The following is an 18,672-nucleotide window of genomic DNA, read 5'->3' on the forward strand; positions in this document are numbered from 1 at the left end:
GTGGCGCTATGACAATGTGAAAATACACTGTGCATCATGGTTCTCTATGTGAAGTGTAGACCACATCATGTAAATTACATGCCGTTTGGCTGATTTCCTTTGGCCAGTAGGTGACACTATGACAATCCGAACATTTCTTCATGTACATGTGCTCAGGCCTGGACCGGAATCATGTATGAGGAGATTTGGGCAGATTGCATGCAGTTACAATAGCTTCCTCTCACATAGCAAACGACACAAAATGGGTGTGTCTTTGGGTCCACGCCACGTCGAGACCGTTGCCTACGTTCGCAAACAAAGCACAAGCCATGTTCATATGGGTCTTGAGATCATCCTTGAACAGAATTGAAGTCGATTGCATAAAAATTGTAGGAGGAGTTAGCAAAATAGAAATGCAAAAAAAGGCGAAAAATGACAAAAATGCCACAAAATCCCAAATTGCCGAAATTACAGTAGCGGCCCCCTAGTGTTTAAATCGGAAGGCTGATTTATTGCAAGTTAGCGGATGCAATGTGCACATATCTACTAAGTTTGGAGTCGTTTGTCCAAATAGTTTTAATGTTATGAGTGTTTAAAAACAAGACACGCCCCTAAGAGGTTAATTGGTCGATATATCCTAAACGCAATGAGATATCAAACATATGTGTTGATGATACAGCTTCAATCATGATGCACACCAAGTTTGGTCTGAAAGGGACCAGGCGTGTAGGAGAGCAATACAAGTGCAAGTGCAATAATGTGTTTTTCACTAAATTCAAAATGGATTTCAAGATTTTCATAGGCAGGCTTTATGGGTCTGAGAGGCTTTTTGTAGAGCAGGTTGAGATGGACATGAGATAGACATTTTTTCAAGTAAAAAAAAACATTCTGGGTGAGGGGCGTCGCCGGTCCAACTTCTAGGGGGCGCTAGAGAGCCATTTTGAGGTACATTTTTTTACGGCTTTATCGGATGGCTATTTTCACCAGGCCTGACAAGTGGTAATTGGTTCAAATTAATATTTGAAATCCACACCGACAGCAATTTAGAATATTCTCTTTGTGTTGACGATTGATCGAATGTTCAACATTTAATTAAATCCACGCGTTTGAGTTTATGTCAGATTTCTTTGAAGGCGTTAAGCCAACGTACACATCTGTGCATCAAGAGAGAGAGAGAAAGAGAGAGAGAGAGAGAGAGAGAGAGAGAGAGAGAGAGAGAGAGAGAGAGAGCTTCAGTTTGCTCATTAGAAATTCATTCTGAACAGCTTGTTATTATCTTGGCCTCTGGATGTGTGAATAGATTTACAAGCATTAGGGCCGGGGCATTGTGAGGGGCATGTGTGGAGGAGGTCCTGGCCCTTTGTGTTCGCCGGGGCCCTCAAATCAGCTGCACACACACACACACAGACACACACACACACACACACACACACACACACACACACACACACACACACACACACACACACACACACACACACACACACATATATGTATAGCACACCCCCTCCTCCTGCCCCACCCATTACCTCAGCCCTCCGAACAAAAGCTTACAGAACACACTGATGTTTTGCAAGGTTTTAGGAATTACAGAACAGACGTGCTTTCAACCGCCGCAGATGTACAGAGGCTGTTTCCAGTATGAAACATGTCCGCACAGACCAGTGTGAAACCAGTATGAAACCAGTGATGAGGGAGTTCATGCAGTTACTGGTGTTAAAAGAAAAACGTTTGAGTTAATAGCATTCAATGAAGAGCAGCGAAACAAATATTTAAAAAAATCGTTAATCAGATGTTTCCTGATTTAAATCAGTAAAATTCAGTATAGATAGTATAGACAGTAGATAGTATAAATAATATAGATAGTATAGATAGTACATATATATAATATAAATTGTATAGCTAGTATAGATAGTATAGACAGTAGATAGTATAAATTGTATTGATAGTATAGATAGTACATATAGTATAGATATTATAGATAGTATAGACAGTAGATAGTATAGATATAAATAGTATAGATAGTCAGTGGCGGGGCCTGCTAAGCCTTCTCTGCTGGCCTAAACAGAATCACAAAGTTATAGCTATTTTATAATAAAATAGTTTTTCACAAATACACTACATGTATTATAATTATTGTTTCACAATTAGCTTATTTTCTCATTGCACAGCTTCTGTCTTCGTCTGTTCCTCAGCTTCCGGCCGCGGTGCGGCTTGCTTGGCAGCTGGTTAAGGATAGCTCTTATCCAATCAGATTTCACCTCTGTTTCTCTATGGTAGAATAGTGGGTTAAACTACATGAGGACGGCCTGCTAGCGTTCTGGACATGTGAATCGTCATAGGGCCCGCGTGACCATTAACGTGCGCTGTGATTGGTCAGTGTGCCAACGTGACTTCTGTCTACAGAACCGAAAGCTACTTTGCTGCCAGGATACACCTTTAAGCACCCTGGAACCAATTTTGTCTCTAGACCTTTTTTTTCTTTTTCCCTGTGTTTGAGTCATCGTAGGAACCCTAAATTAATTCCAATTCTTGTGTTTATTGTATGTATTTGTTCAGCAAAGTCTTGGGGGAAAAAATGTATATCTGCAAAAAAATCACTTTTAAAAGATATTTTGATCATAACTATGAACATCCAGCACGATATGAGCAAGATTTCCCAAAAATGCGAGCGGTCACCGAGTTTTTCAAACTGTATTTGACTGTAGTGCCCTAACAACAGCCCACATACTAATAAGACACCTTTTTGGAAAGAGTAGAACCTAAAGAATCATAATAGAACACAGCATTTGGCTGTTCAAAGGAGTTTCAGTCAAAAAACTGTGTTGTTTAAAAATTTAGTTTACGTAAGCACTTAAACTTAACGGTTACTTTAAATATGTTTTACACCAGATGTATCTTCTCACATGGGTTGTGGTATTGTAGCAATTTGAATTGCTACAATACAAAAAAAAATAAAAAATTTTGTCTGATAATAGGCACAGGGGGATTTTCGCACATTGTTTTTAACCCTGAAACCTAAAGAAGTTATGACATGTTTAGTGTTTTACTTGTTTTAACACTCAATGGCTGAAGGAGGAGGAGAAACGGACTTGGTGGCGGATTTACTTTATGCCTTTTTTTATCGAAGGGATCCTCACTGGCGTCCACGAAGCGCACTGATAAACTGAACAACCACGTCATTGAACTGTTTGTTAACAAAGGGAAGGATGGACTTTGTCTTTATTAAGAACAGCATCGGGTGAGTGAACAGTTTTTTCTGCTTTTTATGTTTGTTTTTTTCACCCCGCTTGGCTCTCCGCCGGCACCCACCGTTGAGACCACTACTTCCACGGTGCAAGCTAGGCTAGGCTAACTCGCGCTGTGGAGGTAGTGGGAGAGCACTCACTGCTAAACCTCACCAAGCTAGGTTGAAAATGCATGGCCCGCCACTGATTGGCTGGAAAGTATTCAGACCCCTTTAATTTTTTCCCTCTTTGTTTCATTGCAGCCATTTGCTAAAATCAAAAAGTTACTTTTATTTCTCATTAATAATCAGCACCCCATCTTGACAGAAAAAAACTGAAATGTAGACATTTTTGCAAATTTATTAAAAAAGAAAAACTGAAATATAACATGGTCATAAGCAGGGGTCTCAAACTCAATTTGGCTTGGGGCCACCGCTGGTATTGTGATCTCACCGGAGGGCCACACAGAAAGCGCAGTATTTTTTTTTACATTCATAACATATTTTCGTCCAGCAGTTTCTATACATTTTTATAATAGTTTTTAACAGTGCAATTATATTTTATTTTTTAAAATAACTCATTGAAACTGCACCGAACCAACAAATGCAAAACCTGAATACATTTGTACTTCATTCTATTTCTTGCCAGACACCTGGCAGCGCTTCTGCTCACACAGCTGAGCCACATTGACCCTAAACCAGGTTACAGTGAAACCTTGATCCAGGTCACAGTGAAACCCTGATCCAAGTCACAGTGAAACCCTGGGTACAGCTTCACGATGGGCATCACTAAGCCTGGACCTGTACTTGCATTTATTAAAGTTCATAGTGGAGAAAGGTTTCTCACAGATGTGTGCTTCCAAAAAGGTACATGACCCGACTGATCACTTTTGTCTGCTCAGGGAAGGGTGGAGGCAATTCTCTCAGAAATGGTCCAGTCATGTCTGGTTTTCCTTGTGCCTCTGAATTTAGCTTTTAGATCACTGTTGCACTGCAAGTCAATAAGTTCCATTTGCAACATACTCAGGACTGAGAAATGACTTCATACTACAGATCAAGCTTCATGGGGTGTGTGCACATGAAACATTAATATTACAACAGTTTGTGTTTTCAAACAAAATATGTACTATATATTTGAGTCAAAATATGTTCTATAGAAAAACAAACTATTTACAATGTTTACACAATGTGCATGTTTCAGTTTTGTTTTTTCAAGAACAGTTTTCAGAACAAGAACAACATATGTACTCTGTATCTATGTGTGTACTATGTACTCTGTATGTGTGTATGTGTGTACTGTGTACTCTTAACCAGCGCATGGTCGTGTGTCTAGCGCACAGCTGAGCGGAGCAGAGCTGCAGTCTCTCTCTGGCTAGTGTTGATTTTTTAGTACACCGCAAGGTTTTTTTTCTCAGGTGGTAGTGTGTTGTCTGTCTGAATAAAAACCAGTGTATCTTTGCAGCGTATGTGGGTGGGTCCTTAGGGATTTCCTGAGTGTTCATTGGGTAGTTTCACACAAAATGTCGACGGACACCTGAATCAACAAATCAGGTGAAAAGTGGAGCTTGACAAAGATGCCTCTGGCTGTGTGCTCCTATGAGAGACAGTATGATCACACAGAGAAGTGGGGCGGAACCTCCAGACTTTGGTGCATCCAGCAGCATCAGAATCTTTTTTCTACTCCGTTTTTTCACGGAACTTTGATGTCAAGTAGAGGGCCACGAAATATTGGCTCGCGGGCCGCAATTGGCCCGCGGGCCGCGAGTTTGAGACCCCTGATCATAAGTATTCAGACCCTTTGCTCAGTATTGAGTAGAATCACCCTTTTGAGCTAGTACAGCCATGAGTCTTCTTGGGAATGATGCAACAAGTTTTTCACACCTGGATTTGGGGATCCTCTGCCATTCTTCCTCGCAGATCCTCTCCAGTTCCGTCAGGTTGGATGGTGAACATTGGTGGACAGCCATTTTCAGGTCTCTCCAGAGATGCTCAATTGGGTTTAGGTCAGGGCTCTGGCTGGGCCAGTCAAGAATGGTCACAGAGTTGTTCCGAGGCCACTCCTTTGTTATTTTAGCTGTGTGCTTAGGGTCATTGTTTTGTTGGAAGGTGAATCTTCGGCCCAGTCTGAGGTCCAGAGCACTCTGAAAGAGGTTTTCTTCTTAACTCTGTACTTGGCCGCATTCATCTTTCCTTCAATTGCAACCAGTCGTCCTGTCCCTGCAGCTGAAAAAAAAAACATAGCATGATACTGTACGGTTGTTAGCTAGTTAACTCGCGAGGTAACAGCGAGCTAGCGCAGACCTGCTTTCCATTGCGCTTCAAGTGGCCAAGCAGGGTGAGATGCGTCGCGGGGCTGGGAGGACAGCAAGTCTAAGTGTTGTACAATGTCCAAAGGAAAAGTCTGCAGCTGTTGCTGCTGCTTCTTTTCTTCAGTTTAATGGCGGATTGCAACCAACTTAACCAGGTGCGTACCGCCACCTAGTGTACCGGAGTGTGAGAACCCATCTAGCTGGCTTTCACCATGTAAATGAACCGGCTTCTCTACCATAGAGAGAAACTGAGGCGAAATGTGATTGGACAAGAGTGTTAAGCAGAGCACTTAAGCAGAGGGCTTAAGCAGAGCGCTTAAGCAGAACGCTTAAGCAGAGCGCTTAAGCAGCGTCAAGCTGCACCAGCGCGCTGGCCAGAAGCAGACAGACAAGGCAGGAGGAACAGACAAGACAGGAGCTGGTCAATGAGAAAATGAGAGAAAAATAAATTATAAAATAGCTATAACTTTTGATTCTGTTTAGGCTGGCAGAGAAGGCTTAGCAGGCGAATATTTGCAACATTTTTGCAACGTTTTTGCTGTGAACGCAGCTTAAAACCGCCCCCGCTGCGAGACATAAGCATCGCAAATATATCAGACAAGTTCAATGCGTCAGTGTTGGGGAAATTTATCGGCTAATTTTAAGTGCTTCATCACCCAAATCGATCAGATTATATTTATTTAAATGTGCCTGCTGGCAGTAGTATACGAATATATACTTATGAGGATATATGTACTGCATGCGCAATACATGTACAATATATGTGTATATTCATGTAAGTGTAGATTACCATATAACTAGGAGTTTGAGTATTTGTATGGGCAGATCAGTATGTATGTATTATTCATAATCAGAAATTCAATGAATTGAAGCAGTGAAAATAAATTGTGTGTGATTCTCTGTATTCTTATCATGATCACCTTAATCACGTTCTACAATAATGATATGTATGGTGTAGTAATAACACTGTCATATCATTATGAATGCTTTCAACACATCCATAAGTTTCTTAAGCGCTAAATAAACTTAAGAACAGCACGCCATGCAGCGGATGATAGTCTATATTCCAGGTTAAGTGGGAGACGTAATATTTTTTTGTGGAGCACCGGGGCACTCCGACGTGTCTTATATGCAGAAAGTTGCGGTGCACAAGGAGTACAACCTCAAAGTATGCAAAATACCAGGGAGATGAGAGAGAGGCCCGGGTCGCCGATCTTAAAACATGTTTTATTCCGCCAGCTGTGTGACGCTATTCTGGATGCCGGTTTAACATGGAAGAGGTTTGCTGGAATAACAACCAACGGAGCGCCATCAATGACAGGGAGGGAAAATGGACTAGTGGCACTTGTTCAAAGAAAACTGGAAGAGGAGGGTGTGGAGGAGGCCATTTCTGTGCACTGCATTATCCATCAGCAGGCCCTTTGCAGTAAATGCCTGAAGTTTGACAATGTGATGTCTGTCGTTGTGAAATGCATATACCATTTTAGATCCAGGGGCTTAAAGCACTGGCAGTTCCGTGCCTTTTTGGAGGAAATAGAGTCAGCATATGAGGATGTGCTCTACTTCACCGAGGTATATTGGCTCAGCAGGGAAACGCCTTGAAGAGGTTTTTTGAGTTGAGAGCAGAAGTGAAAGCCTTCATGGAGAAGGATGGGATGGCTGTTCCTGTGCTAAGTGATCGCAAATGTCTCATGGACTTAGCTTTTCTTGTTGACATCACACAGTAACAAGAAGTTACAAGGCCAAAGGCAGCTTGTCAGTGCTGCCTATGACAACATCAGAGCATTCTCCACAAAACTTTTATTATGGAAAGCCCAGCTCTCTCAGACAAACTTCTGCCATTTCCCAACATGCAAGGCACTCATGGATGCGGGCACACCATCCAGCGGTGAGAAATATGCTGATGCTATTGTAAAGCTACAGCAGGAATTTTATCACAGGTTTGCAGACTTCAAGACACACAGAGACACTTTTCAAATTTTTGCTTACCCCTTCTCCTTCGATGTGCAAGATGCCCCTCCTGTGCTTCAAAAGGAGCTCATTCAATTCTGAACTCAAAGCAAAGTTCAGGGAGTGGAAAAGCAGACAAGCTTGGACAATTTTTGAGAGAATTGCCCCCCATCTTTCCTGAGCTTTCCAGGATGTTCAAGCGAACCATGTGCCTTTTTGGGAGCACATATCTGTGTGAAAAGCTCTTCTCCACCATGAACTTTAATAAGTCAAAGTACAGGTCCAAACTTACCAATGAACATCTTCAAGCCATACTAAGGGTCTCAACTGCTTCCTCCCTCAAGCCAAATGTGGCTCAGAGAGGAAGCCAGATCTCTGGCAGCAAGGAGTAGGCAAGAGAAGCTTATATTCTGAAGAACCGTTAATTTTCTGAAGAACCGTTCATGTTCTGGGTTCATGTCCTGAAGAACCGTTCATGTTCTGAACAGTTATTAATGAAGATTGGATCAGTTGTACTTTTTTTTGGAATACTTGAAACCCTTTTTTTGTGGAATACTTGATGCGGCCCAGCCTCACCCAGACTCTACCTCAAGCGGCCCCCAGGTAAGTTGAGTTTGAGACCCCTGGTCTATACAGTCTGTGAGACGGGTAATGGTCGTGTGGTGTTCAATACGGCTCGAGAAGCTCTCGTAAATGATTCCTTGTCTGCAGAATCGATAGCACCGCGTACAGGAAGTCATCCTGATGTGAGAATGGATCTTGGCGATCTGGAAGAACTCTCTCCCTATACAACTAAAATAACTAATATCGCTCCTTCATCAATGAGGAAGGGAGCTGCCTTTTTTGTCCGCTGGGAGTGGCCAACTCATCCAGTGAATTTCAGTAAGCCTGCGCAGGAGCAGATTTACATTTTTGGCTGTGTTCCTATGGTGATTTTTCTAAACTTGCTTCGAGGAACCGAAAAGCCTGACCTACGTCATCTTATCCTGAAAATTAGCCGGCTAACTCAGTAAGCCAGGTACGAAGAATAGGGCCCAGTTCTGACGCAAGGTTTTGGAAGTTCCTCAAATCATGACGCTGCAGCTTTGAGTTGGTTGTATTCTGCATGTTAAACAACATGGAGAAACTCCTTTATCTCCGGACAAAGCTTTCAAAATCTCTGCCGGAACTTCCCCCTATAAGCCATCTCACATCAGTGCATAGCAAGAAGTCAGAGAGGTCGCAGTCAGCCTTCTCCAGATGCGCATGGAACAGCTGTCTTTGAAGAGCTCTTGCTCGAATAGGCGATCTTCGTTGCCACATCCATGATCTCTATCATATTTAGCATTTTAGCGCATATTATGCAGTGGTAATTAAGGAAGTCGGGGAAAAGATCGTCCTCCCTGCACTTGGCAATATATCCATTCAAGCGGCGTCCGTGGTGATTGACATTAATTCGCACACCGGGAGCTTGGTTTTGTCGCTAAAGTTTTTGAAAGACTGAAAAAATAAAAGAATAAGTATATTTCTTTTTTTAATGGCATGCGATCTACCCGCACTACTTTTGCGATCAACGTATTTGGCACCCCTGGTATAGATAGTATAGATAGATCACGAATAACAAAAGGACGCTCGTCATACAGCGTAGAGTGGAGATGTTCAAGCTTTCAGGGATAATTTATTGTCATAATGCAATTCGGGGACGCACAACGAAGTTCAGTTGCAGCCAACAAACACACAATAAACTAAACAACAACAGAACTGTATTCCTGTGGTGCATTTATTTTTGTACTTGTATCATCAGGAACATAAACAGCAGAAACACAAACAATTTTTTGAGCATATAAAACATATTAAACACTCAATATGAGGAAAATACATTGTGCATCAACTTTGACTGTTTGAGCGCCAATATCATGATGCATTAAAACACTAAAAGGAATGCATTTGAAGGACTCGGCCACAGAAGCCGCTCTCCTCCTTGGTCCTGCAGTTAATTAGCTTTCCCTCTCCGGGATGCTCTCAAGTCAACAAGGCGATTAAGGTTTTGCTTGAGCCGGCTAATCAGAGAGGAGATGAGCATCACAGCAGCTGCTCCTGAAGCTGCAGCCGCTGACCTCCATGATCTACATGACGCATCGATTACAGTACACAGCGTATATATTTCTACAGTATATTCCAGTAAAATAAACACATACACATCACATAACAGAATTACCTCTGCAACTTTGTCTCATCATCGGTATCATCAATACTGTAACACTTTCAAGGGCCTTTTCTTTTTTCATCTCAATATATATTAGGGATGAATTATGAGCTGTTTCACAAAACTCTCATAAAACATAGTTAAAACTACTAAAGACAAGATAAGTTTTAATCCATAAAAATACAATATTTTACTCCCTTATCATTTGAAATGTGTGTTTTAATGAGGAAAGAAATACGTTATAAATCACAATTGTTGATGGTTTAAGGACTTTAGAGGGTGGAAATGTTTATTTGGACGATGGCAAAAACACTAAAAGTTTGGATTATTGTAGATCAGCAGCTGTAATCAAACCACAAAGGAATCTATATCTGCTAATATGGATCATCTTTTCTTCCTTTTTTTTTCTTTTGTGCCGATCCGATCTGTGACTCTGATCCAAAACATTTGACCGCGAGCTGCTCACCAGTTTTATAATTCATCCCAGGTCACTGGGCCGCAGGTTGAAACCAGCACGAACGCGAGGAAGCATTGTTTTTTTTAAATCAGAATTGGAAAGCTATACCCGTGACCCTCAAAAAGCCTCGCCCACTTTGTCGTGATGGAAGGGAGGTTTGTTTTTTGACGTGCGGTGCCGAAACAAAGTATTTTCTGGCGCCCACGTGTCGGGCAGAAGAAAGGGTCACCATCACTCCACGCGTAGCAACTGCTAAAGCTTAACCTGCACTTAACAGCACGCCGGCGCTGTGTTCGAGCTCCACTTGTTGACTCTCACGCTCGCTGACACCAACACCTGCCGGGTGGAAAAAGCCCGAGGGTTGTTTGACTTCTATTTTGCCACTGTTTGCCCTGCTGGGCCTTTTCTGTTCTCTTCTGATTGAGTGTGTTGCAGATAAGAGGACGTGCGTGCAGGACGGCATCAGCTGAGAGAGGGCGGCCATGTTGGAGGAGGAGGAGGAGGCGTGATATAACTCGGCTCCCACTCATCAGGGGTTTTTTTTCTCCACAAGTATGGATGAATTGATGAATGGGTAAATAGAAGTATGTACGGATGGGTGAATGAGAAATAGAAGTATGGATGGATGAATGGTTAAATAGAAGGATGGATGAATGGATGAATGAATGGGAAAATAGAAGTATGGATGAATGGGTAAATAGATGCATGGATGAATGGGTAAATAGCAGGATGGATGGATGAATGGGTAAATAGAATTATGGATGAATGGGTCAATAACATAATGGATGGATGGATGGATGAATGGGTAAATATAAGTATGGATGGATGGATGAATGGTTAAATAGAAGTATGGATGGATGGAAGAATGGGTAAATAGAAGTTTGGGTGGATGGATGAATGGGTGGGTGAATGATGGGGTCACGGCCATAGACTCCTCTACAGTCCACAAACAAAAAAAAACATGGCGACGGCGAAATCGTGAAACTCAAAGCTTCAAAACATTGGTCCACAAACCAACGGGTGACGTCACCATGAATACGTCCACTTCCTATACAGTCTACACTCCCAACATGGCAACATCAAGCAGCTAGTGACTAGCAGCTAACCACTAGAAACTAACAGTGCTATCAGAGCTAACAGTGTTTACCTGGCGTATTAAAGCCGCGCACTGCGTCAACAAGAAACTCCGACATCAACAAACTCAGAGAGAGAGACTTCATTCTCTGCTCATGTTTGATGTGATATGAATGCTCTGAATGTCATATCTAAGCTTTTTCTCAAGAGTACTAAAATACAAAGATAGAGGCTTCAAAGTTGAACAGATGCTGCTGCAGGTAAACACACACACACACACACACACACACAGAGGGTGTAACATGACTCTCCTGCACTAACAGCATTACAAAGCAGTGATGTCTGATTAAACCGGACAAATTGAATCACATCGTGTGGCTTTCATGTCTGATAACAAGTGAAGAGAAACACACGGCGGCAGAAACAGAGTGAACACTCGTTGTTTCTTCTTCTCATGAGCTCGTCGCCTTGTTTGAAGGACAAGTCCTGGACCTGGACCAGGGCCCTATTTCTCGTACCTGGCTCAACAAAGTCGAGCAAATGTCCTATTATCCAGCTTAAATTAGTGAGATGATCAGGCTAACTCTCCACGGAAGATCCGTGCTGAACCAGACTAACCAGACGTCAGTCATCTGGATAAAACACGTGCCCATTCCTCTTCAGAAGGGATAATAATCGAGCACTGACACTACAATGTTCTAATAAACTCAGAGGAACCTTCTTTTATTTCTCTGCTGAAAAGTAGGAGATAATCATGAATGCATATGAGGAATTCAAGACCTTAATCATTCACAGCAAACGGGTTGCGAATATTCGCAAGGGTTTTGCAACGTTTTTGGTATGAACGCAGTTTAACACCGCCCCCGGTGCGAGACGTAAGCATCTCAAATATATCAGACCAGTTCAGTGCATCAGTGTTGGGAAAATGTATCAGCTAATTTTAAGTGCTTCATCACTCAAATCAATCCGATTAAATATATTTATTTAAATGTGTGTGCTGGCAGTAGTATACTGAATTTCAGTAAGCCTACGCGGAAGCAGGTTTGCATTTTTGGTTGTGTTGCTATGGTGATTTTTCTAAACTTGCTTTGGGGAACCGAAAAGCCTGACCTACGTCATCTTATCCTGAAAATTAGCTATGGAGAATAGGGCCCAGGTCTGACCAGTTCCTCCAGAAGCTGCAGGATGGGGGTAAATGTCAGGACTCTGTGCAGACCAGGTTCTTCCACACAAGTGGACTAACGTTAGCTTATTACTTTACACTTCAAACATCATTAAAGTCCATGAGTGAAGATTCTCTTGATGAACTAAACCTGGAAGAATCATACACGTTTCACACAGCTTATTTTCTGTAATAATCCAAAAGCCAATAGAGGAATCTCATTGGCTGTTTGTGGAGCGATGACTTCCTGTTGGACTATTTGATCATGAATCAAAGTATTGAGCAAAATAAACATTTTTACTTCATGTTGGCACGAGAGAAAAAGTCAGAGGATCATCGAAGTCTTTGAAATTCATCCTCTGGGGATCATGAATGTGTGCACCAAACTTCACGACATTTCATCCACCAGTTGCTGAGATATTTCATAAAAACAATAGAATGCAGACGAAAAGCCAGAGTGACCTGGGTTCATCCTCCGGGGATCATGAATGTCAATGTTTCATTCCAACCCGTATGTAAAAGACAAAAAAGTATAAATATTTATTGTTTTATCTCGGCTGTGCAGCTCCAACAGCTGCTCTTCTGTTCAGACACTTTATTTCAGTGGAGTGTGTGTGTGTGTGTGTGTGTGTGTGTGTGTGTGTGTGTGTGTTATCTGTCGCTCTTATCTGCAGTCTGCTCCCCAGCTGGCTTACACCTGCCAGAGCCACACAGGGAGGCACAGACTGATGGCCGGCCTCTGTTTGTGTGTGTGTGTGTGTGTGTGTGTGTGTGTGTGTGTGTGTGTGTGTGTGTGTGTGTGTGTGTGTGTGCGCGTGTGTGTGTGTGTGTGTGTGTGTGTGCGTGTGTGTGTGTGTGTGTGTGTGTGTGTGTGTAGTGAAAGTGTGTGTGTGGTAAAAGCTAACAGGGAGAAAGTGTGAGAAAGGTGAGACAAAAAGGTTTCTATCCATGTTGTCAAAATTCTCGGAAACGTTCTCTCCATAAATATAAAAATATGAGTTTTCTTCTTTTTTTTTTTATCCTCGTTTACATTATCTTTACATCTGAATCAATTTTTGTCTAAATATGTTCATAAATAGCCTTGGATGGCCCGGCCCACAAAAGGCTCTGATTGGTTGATTGTTATTTCTAAACCCAGCATGGGTCTCAAACTCGCGGCCTGCGGGCCAATTGCGGCCCGCGAGCCGATATTTTGTGGCCCCCTACTTGACATCAAAGTTTAGTGTTAGTGCGGCCCGCGCGTCTTTCTCACACACCTAACCCTCTGAGGTCCCCCCCCCCAAGAAAACATTTACTGGACGATTCTATTAATAGCTCCGTGAAAAAACGGAGTAGAAAAAAGATTCAGATGCTGCTTGATGCACCAAAGTCTGGAGGTTCCGCCCCACTTTTCTGTGTGATCATACTGCCTCTCATAGGAGCACACAGCCAGAGGCGTCTGTGTCGAGCTCCACCTTTCACTGTGATTTGTTGATTCAGGTGTCCGTCGACATTTTGTGTGAAACTACCCAATGAACACTCAGGAAATCACTAAGGACCTACATACCACATACGCTGCAAAGATACACTGATTTTTATTCAGACAGACAACACACTTGCAGTGTACTAACAAAATCAACACTGGCCACAGAGAGATGGCAGCTCTGCTGCGCTCAGCTGTTCAGTTTTGCTCTGCGCTACTCGACACACGACCATGCGCTGGTAAAGAGTACACAGTACACATATAAACACATACAGAGTACATAGTACACACATAGATACAGAGTACATATGTTGTTCTTGTTCTGAAAACTGTTCTTGAAAAAACGAAACTGAAACATGCACATTGTGTAAACATTGTAAATAGTTTGTTTTTCTATAGAACATATTTTGACTCAAATATATAGTACATATTTTGTTTGAAAACACAAACTGTTGTAATATTAATGTTTCATGTGCACACACCCCATGAAGCTTGATCTGTAGTATGAAGTCATTTCTCAGTCCTGAGTATGTTGCAAATGGAACTTATTGACTTGCAGTGCAACAGTGATCTAAAAGCTAAATTCAGAGGCACAAGGAAAACCAGACATGACTGGACCATTTCTGAGAGAATTGCCTCCATCCTTCCCTGAGCAGACAAAAATGATCAGTCGGGTAATGTACCTTTATGGAAGCATATATCTGTGAGAAACCTTTCTCGACGATGAACTTTAATAAATGCAAGTACAGGTCCAGGCTTAGTGATGCCCACCGTGAAGCTGTACTCAGGGTTTCCACTGTGACCTGGATCAGGGCCAATGTGGCTCAGCTGTGTGTGCAAAAGCACTGCCAGGTGTCTGGCAAGAAATAGAATGAAGTACAAATGTATTCAGGGATTGCATTTGTTGGTTTGGTGCAGTTATAATAAGTTATTTAAAAAAATAAAATATATTTGCACTGTTAAAAAATATTATAAAAATGTATAGAAACTGCTGGTTGCCTTTTTTATGACGATTGTATGCGCTTTCTGTGTGGCCCTCCGATGAGATCACAATACCAGCGGTGGCCCCAAGCCAAATTGAGTTTGAGACCCCTGCTTTTACGTTTCCGCTCGGCAGGCGAACGTCATGACGACGACAGATACGTGTCTTGTTTTAGGAAAAGAAGAACTACAGGGTCATGTTCCTCGTACCTGGCTTACTGAGTTAGCAGGATAATTTTCAGGATAAGATGACGCAGGTCAGGTTTTTCAATTCCACGAAGCAAGTTTGGAAAAATCACCATAGCAACACATCCAAATCCTTTAACCTGCTCCAGCGCAGGCTTAGTGAAATTCACTGGATAAGCTAGCCACTCCCACCAGATAAAAATGCCAGCTCCCTTCCTTCAGAGATGAAGGAGCGATATTTGTTATATTAGTTTTAGCATATATTCGCAACGCTTTTGGTGTGAACGCAGCTTTAGACTTTGCCATGATTATACTCTTGACTTCCTCATCTCCTCAGGATCATCTCCTGCTCGTCAGCGGAAAAAAAAGAAGTATCTTGTCCTTTGAGTTTATTTGCCATTGTAGCGTTTGAAGATCATGGATTTGACTCTTTCCCCTTTTGAAGAGGAGTGTGCACGCGCAATTATCCAGATGACTGACGTCTGGTTTGAATTGACGAGACAGTTTGAGCACGTATCAGCTATTGAGAAACCAAATTAGCCTGACGCCAATCATCGGGGTAATTTAAGATGGATAATAGGACATTTGATCGACTTAGTTGAACCATGTACGAGGAACGGGGCCCTGGAATGTCTTTCAGAGGATTTGTGAGTGTTGACCTTTGACCTCTGGTGACCCCACCGCTCACTCTCACAGCGTGGAGGAATCAAGCGCTTCTCTCCACAAACACAACATGATAAAACATATGTATAAATATATACAAAATGTAAAAAAAAATGTAAATATATATATATATATAAATGTATCTCAAATGTGCATTTGAGTACTTGAGTTACATTCCACACTTGTTGGTTTTAAAGTCTTATTCTGATATTTATCTTACATGTTGTATGTTTTTTATTGTATCATCGTGTATGAAAATCTGTTTGAACTATATTTAAGTAAATAAATCCAGCTGCAAAGATACATTCATGTTATAATAAAAGCAACACAAACACACACACACACACACACACACACACACACACACACACACACACACACACACACACACACACACACACACACACAAGACGGATCAGAAACAGTTTCTCAGTTTGGTTTTTATTATTTTTGGACATTTAGCAAAAATACTGCAGAAACACCCAAAGCAGTAGAAGAGCCAAATTGTTACAAAGAAACCAACATAAAACATAAATAAATAAAAATCAATGATTGCATTCAGTTATTGATGTATTTCAGGAGATATAACTCATTGATTGCTTTTAACGTCACTCGAACACACCGTTCCTCCAATTAAATAAAACACGACAGATCACAGAACACACGGAGCAATAACTTACACAAATAATGTAATACATACATAAATAAATACAGGGAGAAATAGGGGAGTTAGATATACTGTATAGTGGTAATACAGAAGGCTTTGTAAAAAACAAAACAATGATCGTATATCGTGATAAATAATTGATCCAGAGACAATTGGATCAGTTTAAGGCAGTTTTACAGCAGTTTCTAATCCAGAAGGCATCAAAGCGGCTATGCTAGTTCCTCTTGTTGCTGATCCAGGATCAGGCACACCGCTACTGATCCAGGATCCACAAAGTAAAGCTACTTTAGTAAAGCCCTCCTCTCTCTTAGGTCTAGAAGCTAAAAGCACATGTGCAGAGATTCTAGAAAAATAAATTAACAGTCTAACGCTAAAGTGTTTGGAAAAGCTTGAGTGCGTGTGTGTGTGTGTGTGTGTGTGTGTGTGTGTGTGTGTGTGTGTGTGTGTGTGTGTGAGTTGGGGGTTACAGGCCGGGGTTCAAACACACACCCAGAACCTGCTGACATGTCATGAGCAAGGCACAGACTCCCTGCAGGTGAGCGGCTGACCTCTGACCTCTACGAGTCGAGTTACGAGTTACACTGAGAACAAAAACAAAATCCTTTAATTTCTTCTTTTCCCTCAATGATTTGGTCAAAAATAATTCTTTAAAAAAGACAAAAAGGGAGACAAATTGTTCTGCAGGTGTTGAAGACATTTAGGAGATAAATCCTTCCAGTAGTGACGTCATAGAGTTTGAGCTTCTCGACAAAGTGCCATGTTTCATTTTTTTTAAATAGTTGTTATTGTTGCAGCGTAACTCTCAGAAACGAGGCTGTTTTGTTTGTCGTGACACCCCCATAAAGTCCCGGATCAGCACGCTGGCCGGAGCGGCACCTGCAGCAGGATTACCTGCCGGTTCTCGGACGGGTGGCACTTGTTGATGTGCCGGGTGAGTCCCGGGGAGCTGTAGAACACGGCGGGGCAGTACTTGCACGGGTACACCTGCGAGGAGTGCAGCAGGCGGATGTGCCGCTCCAGGCCGCCGCGGCCGGAGAAGCTCTCCCCGCAGACCGGGCACAGGTGCAGCGCGCCGCCGCCGCTTAGGTTCAGCGGGGCCGCGCTGCGCTCAGGCGCGTCCTCGTCCTCCGCCAGCTTCGGGGAGCCGTGCTGGGACGCCAAGTGCTTCCGCAGGTACGCCGGGCGTTTAAACTTTTTCCCGCAGTGGTGGCAATCGTACAGCCCCTCCTCAGAGCCGGACTCGGACGGTCCGGGACTGGGCGTGTCCCTGTCGCTTGAGTCCTTGGCTTCGGACCCGGAAGGCTTGTCGCCCTCCGGAGCTGAGCTCTGCGGCTTCGGCTTGTGCCACCGCCGGTGCGAGGCGAGGTTCGCCGGGCAGCTGAACACCTTGTCGCACTCGGGACACCGGTACTCGACCCGGACTATCCGGGAGCATTTGTGCTGCGCGAGCGCGAAGGGGTCCGCGTACGCCTCGCGGCACAGCTGGCACACGAACTCTCCCAGCGGGACGTTGTCCCCGCCGGGCAGCTGCGGCCTGAGAGGCTTCTGGTCCACCGGCGCCTCTTTGATCTTGAGCCCCAGAACCGGAGACGTGGTGACGTCATCCTCAAAGTGCAGTCTCCGGATGGCTTTGGTTCTCTTGGACGGCAGCTTGCCTTTGCGCTCCGCGTCGCCTGCGGGCCGCTTAGTCGCGGCGGCGGGGAGCGCCGTGGCGGACGTGGCGCTGGTCTCGGGGCGGCTGCTGTTGCTGGAGCCAATGTTCAGGTCCACCGGGCCGTAGAGGTGGTCCAGAGCGGGGAGCGCGGCTGGTGCGGGGAAGGACTCGGCGGAGACCGGCGAGCCGAGGTTGAAGCGCCTCTCGAAGGAGGAGCGGCCGTGGTCCCGGCTGACGGGGCGGGTCGGGCTGTAGAGCGCCTGGTACACCAGCTCCGGGTTCCCGAACTGCACCGGTCTGGCGTCCTGCTCCGGAGCCGCCGCCCCGCAGGTGGGCGTCGGCGTCTGTGCGCGCACCGGGAGGGAGGCGGCGAGGGGCGCGCGGGAGAGCGGCGGCCGCGGCGGCGCATCGCCCGCCGGGTGCTCTGCGTCCTCCTCGTCGGGGCGGACCCGGTACGAGACAGGGTTGGTCTTCCGGTTCCTTTTCACCAGAAATCCTCTCGGCATGTTCGCGCTCGGACGGGAGACCCCGAAGGCGCCTCTGCTGCTGCGGGGAGAAGAGATCCACTTTCAGCCGCGCGCGGACACGAGCATCTGACGCGCCTTTTGGTTGTCGCTTCCTGCCGCTACTGATCCTGTGTTCTCCTCCTGATGTGTGTTCACACACAACATTGCTCCACTCTTTTTAAGGCGACATGAGGACATTGTTCCCGTCCCC

General features: G+C 44.0%; 1 protein-coding gene across 1 annotated transcript; it reads right to left on the minus strand.

The window, feature by feature from the left end:
- Positions 1–17,153: 17,153 nt before the first annotated feature.
- On the minus strand, positions 17,154–18,461 carry insm1a (insulinoma-associated 1a; the record flags this gene model as incomplete). The annotated part of the gene is made up of 1 exon (XM_079215560.1): positions 17,154–18,461. One exon carries the CDS (start codon positions 18,459–18,461, stop codon positions 17,154–17,156), a length of 1,308 nt encoding a protein of 435 aa, XP_079071686.1.
- Between the last annotated feature and the right edge of the window lie 211 nt (positions 18,462–18,672).

The sequence above is a fragment of the Taurulus bubalis genome, assembly GCF_910589615.1.
Source record: "Taurulus bubalis genome assembly, chromosome: 3".
NCBI lineage: Eukaryota > Metazoa > Chordata > Actinopteri > Perciformes > Cottidae > Taurulus > Taurulus bubalis.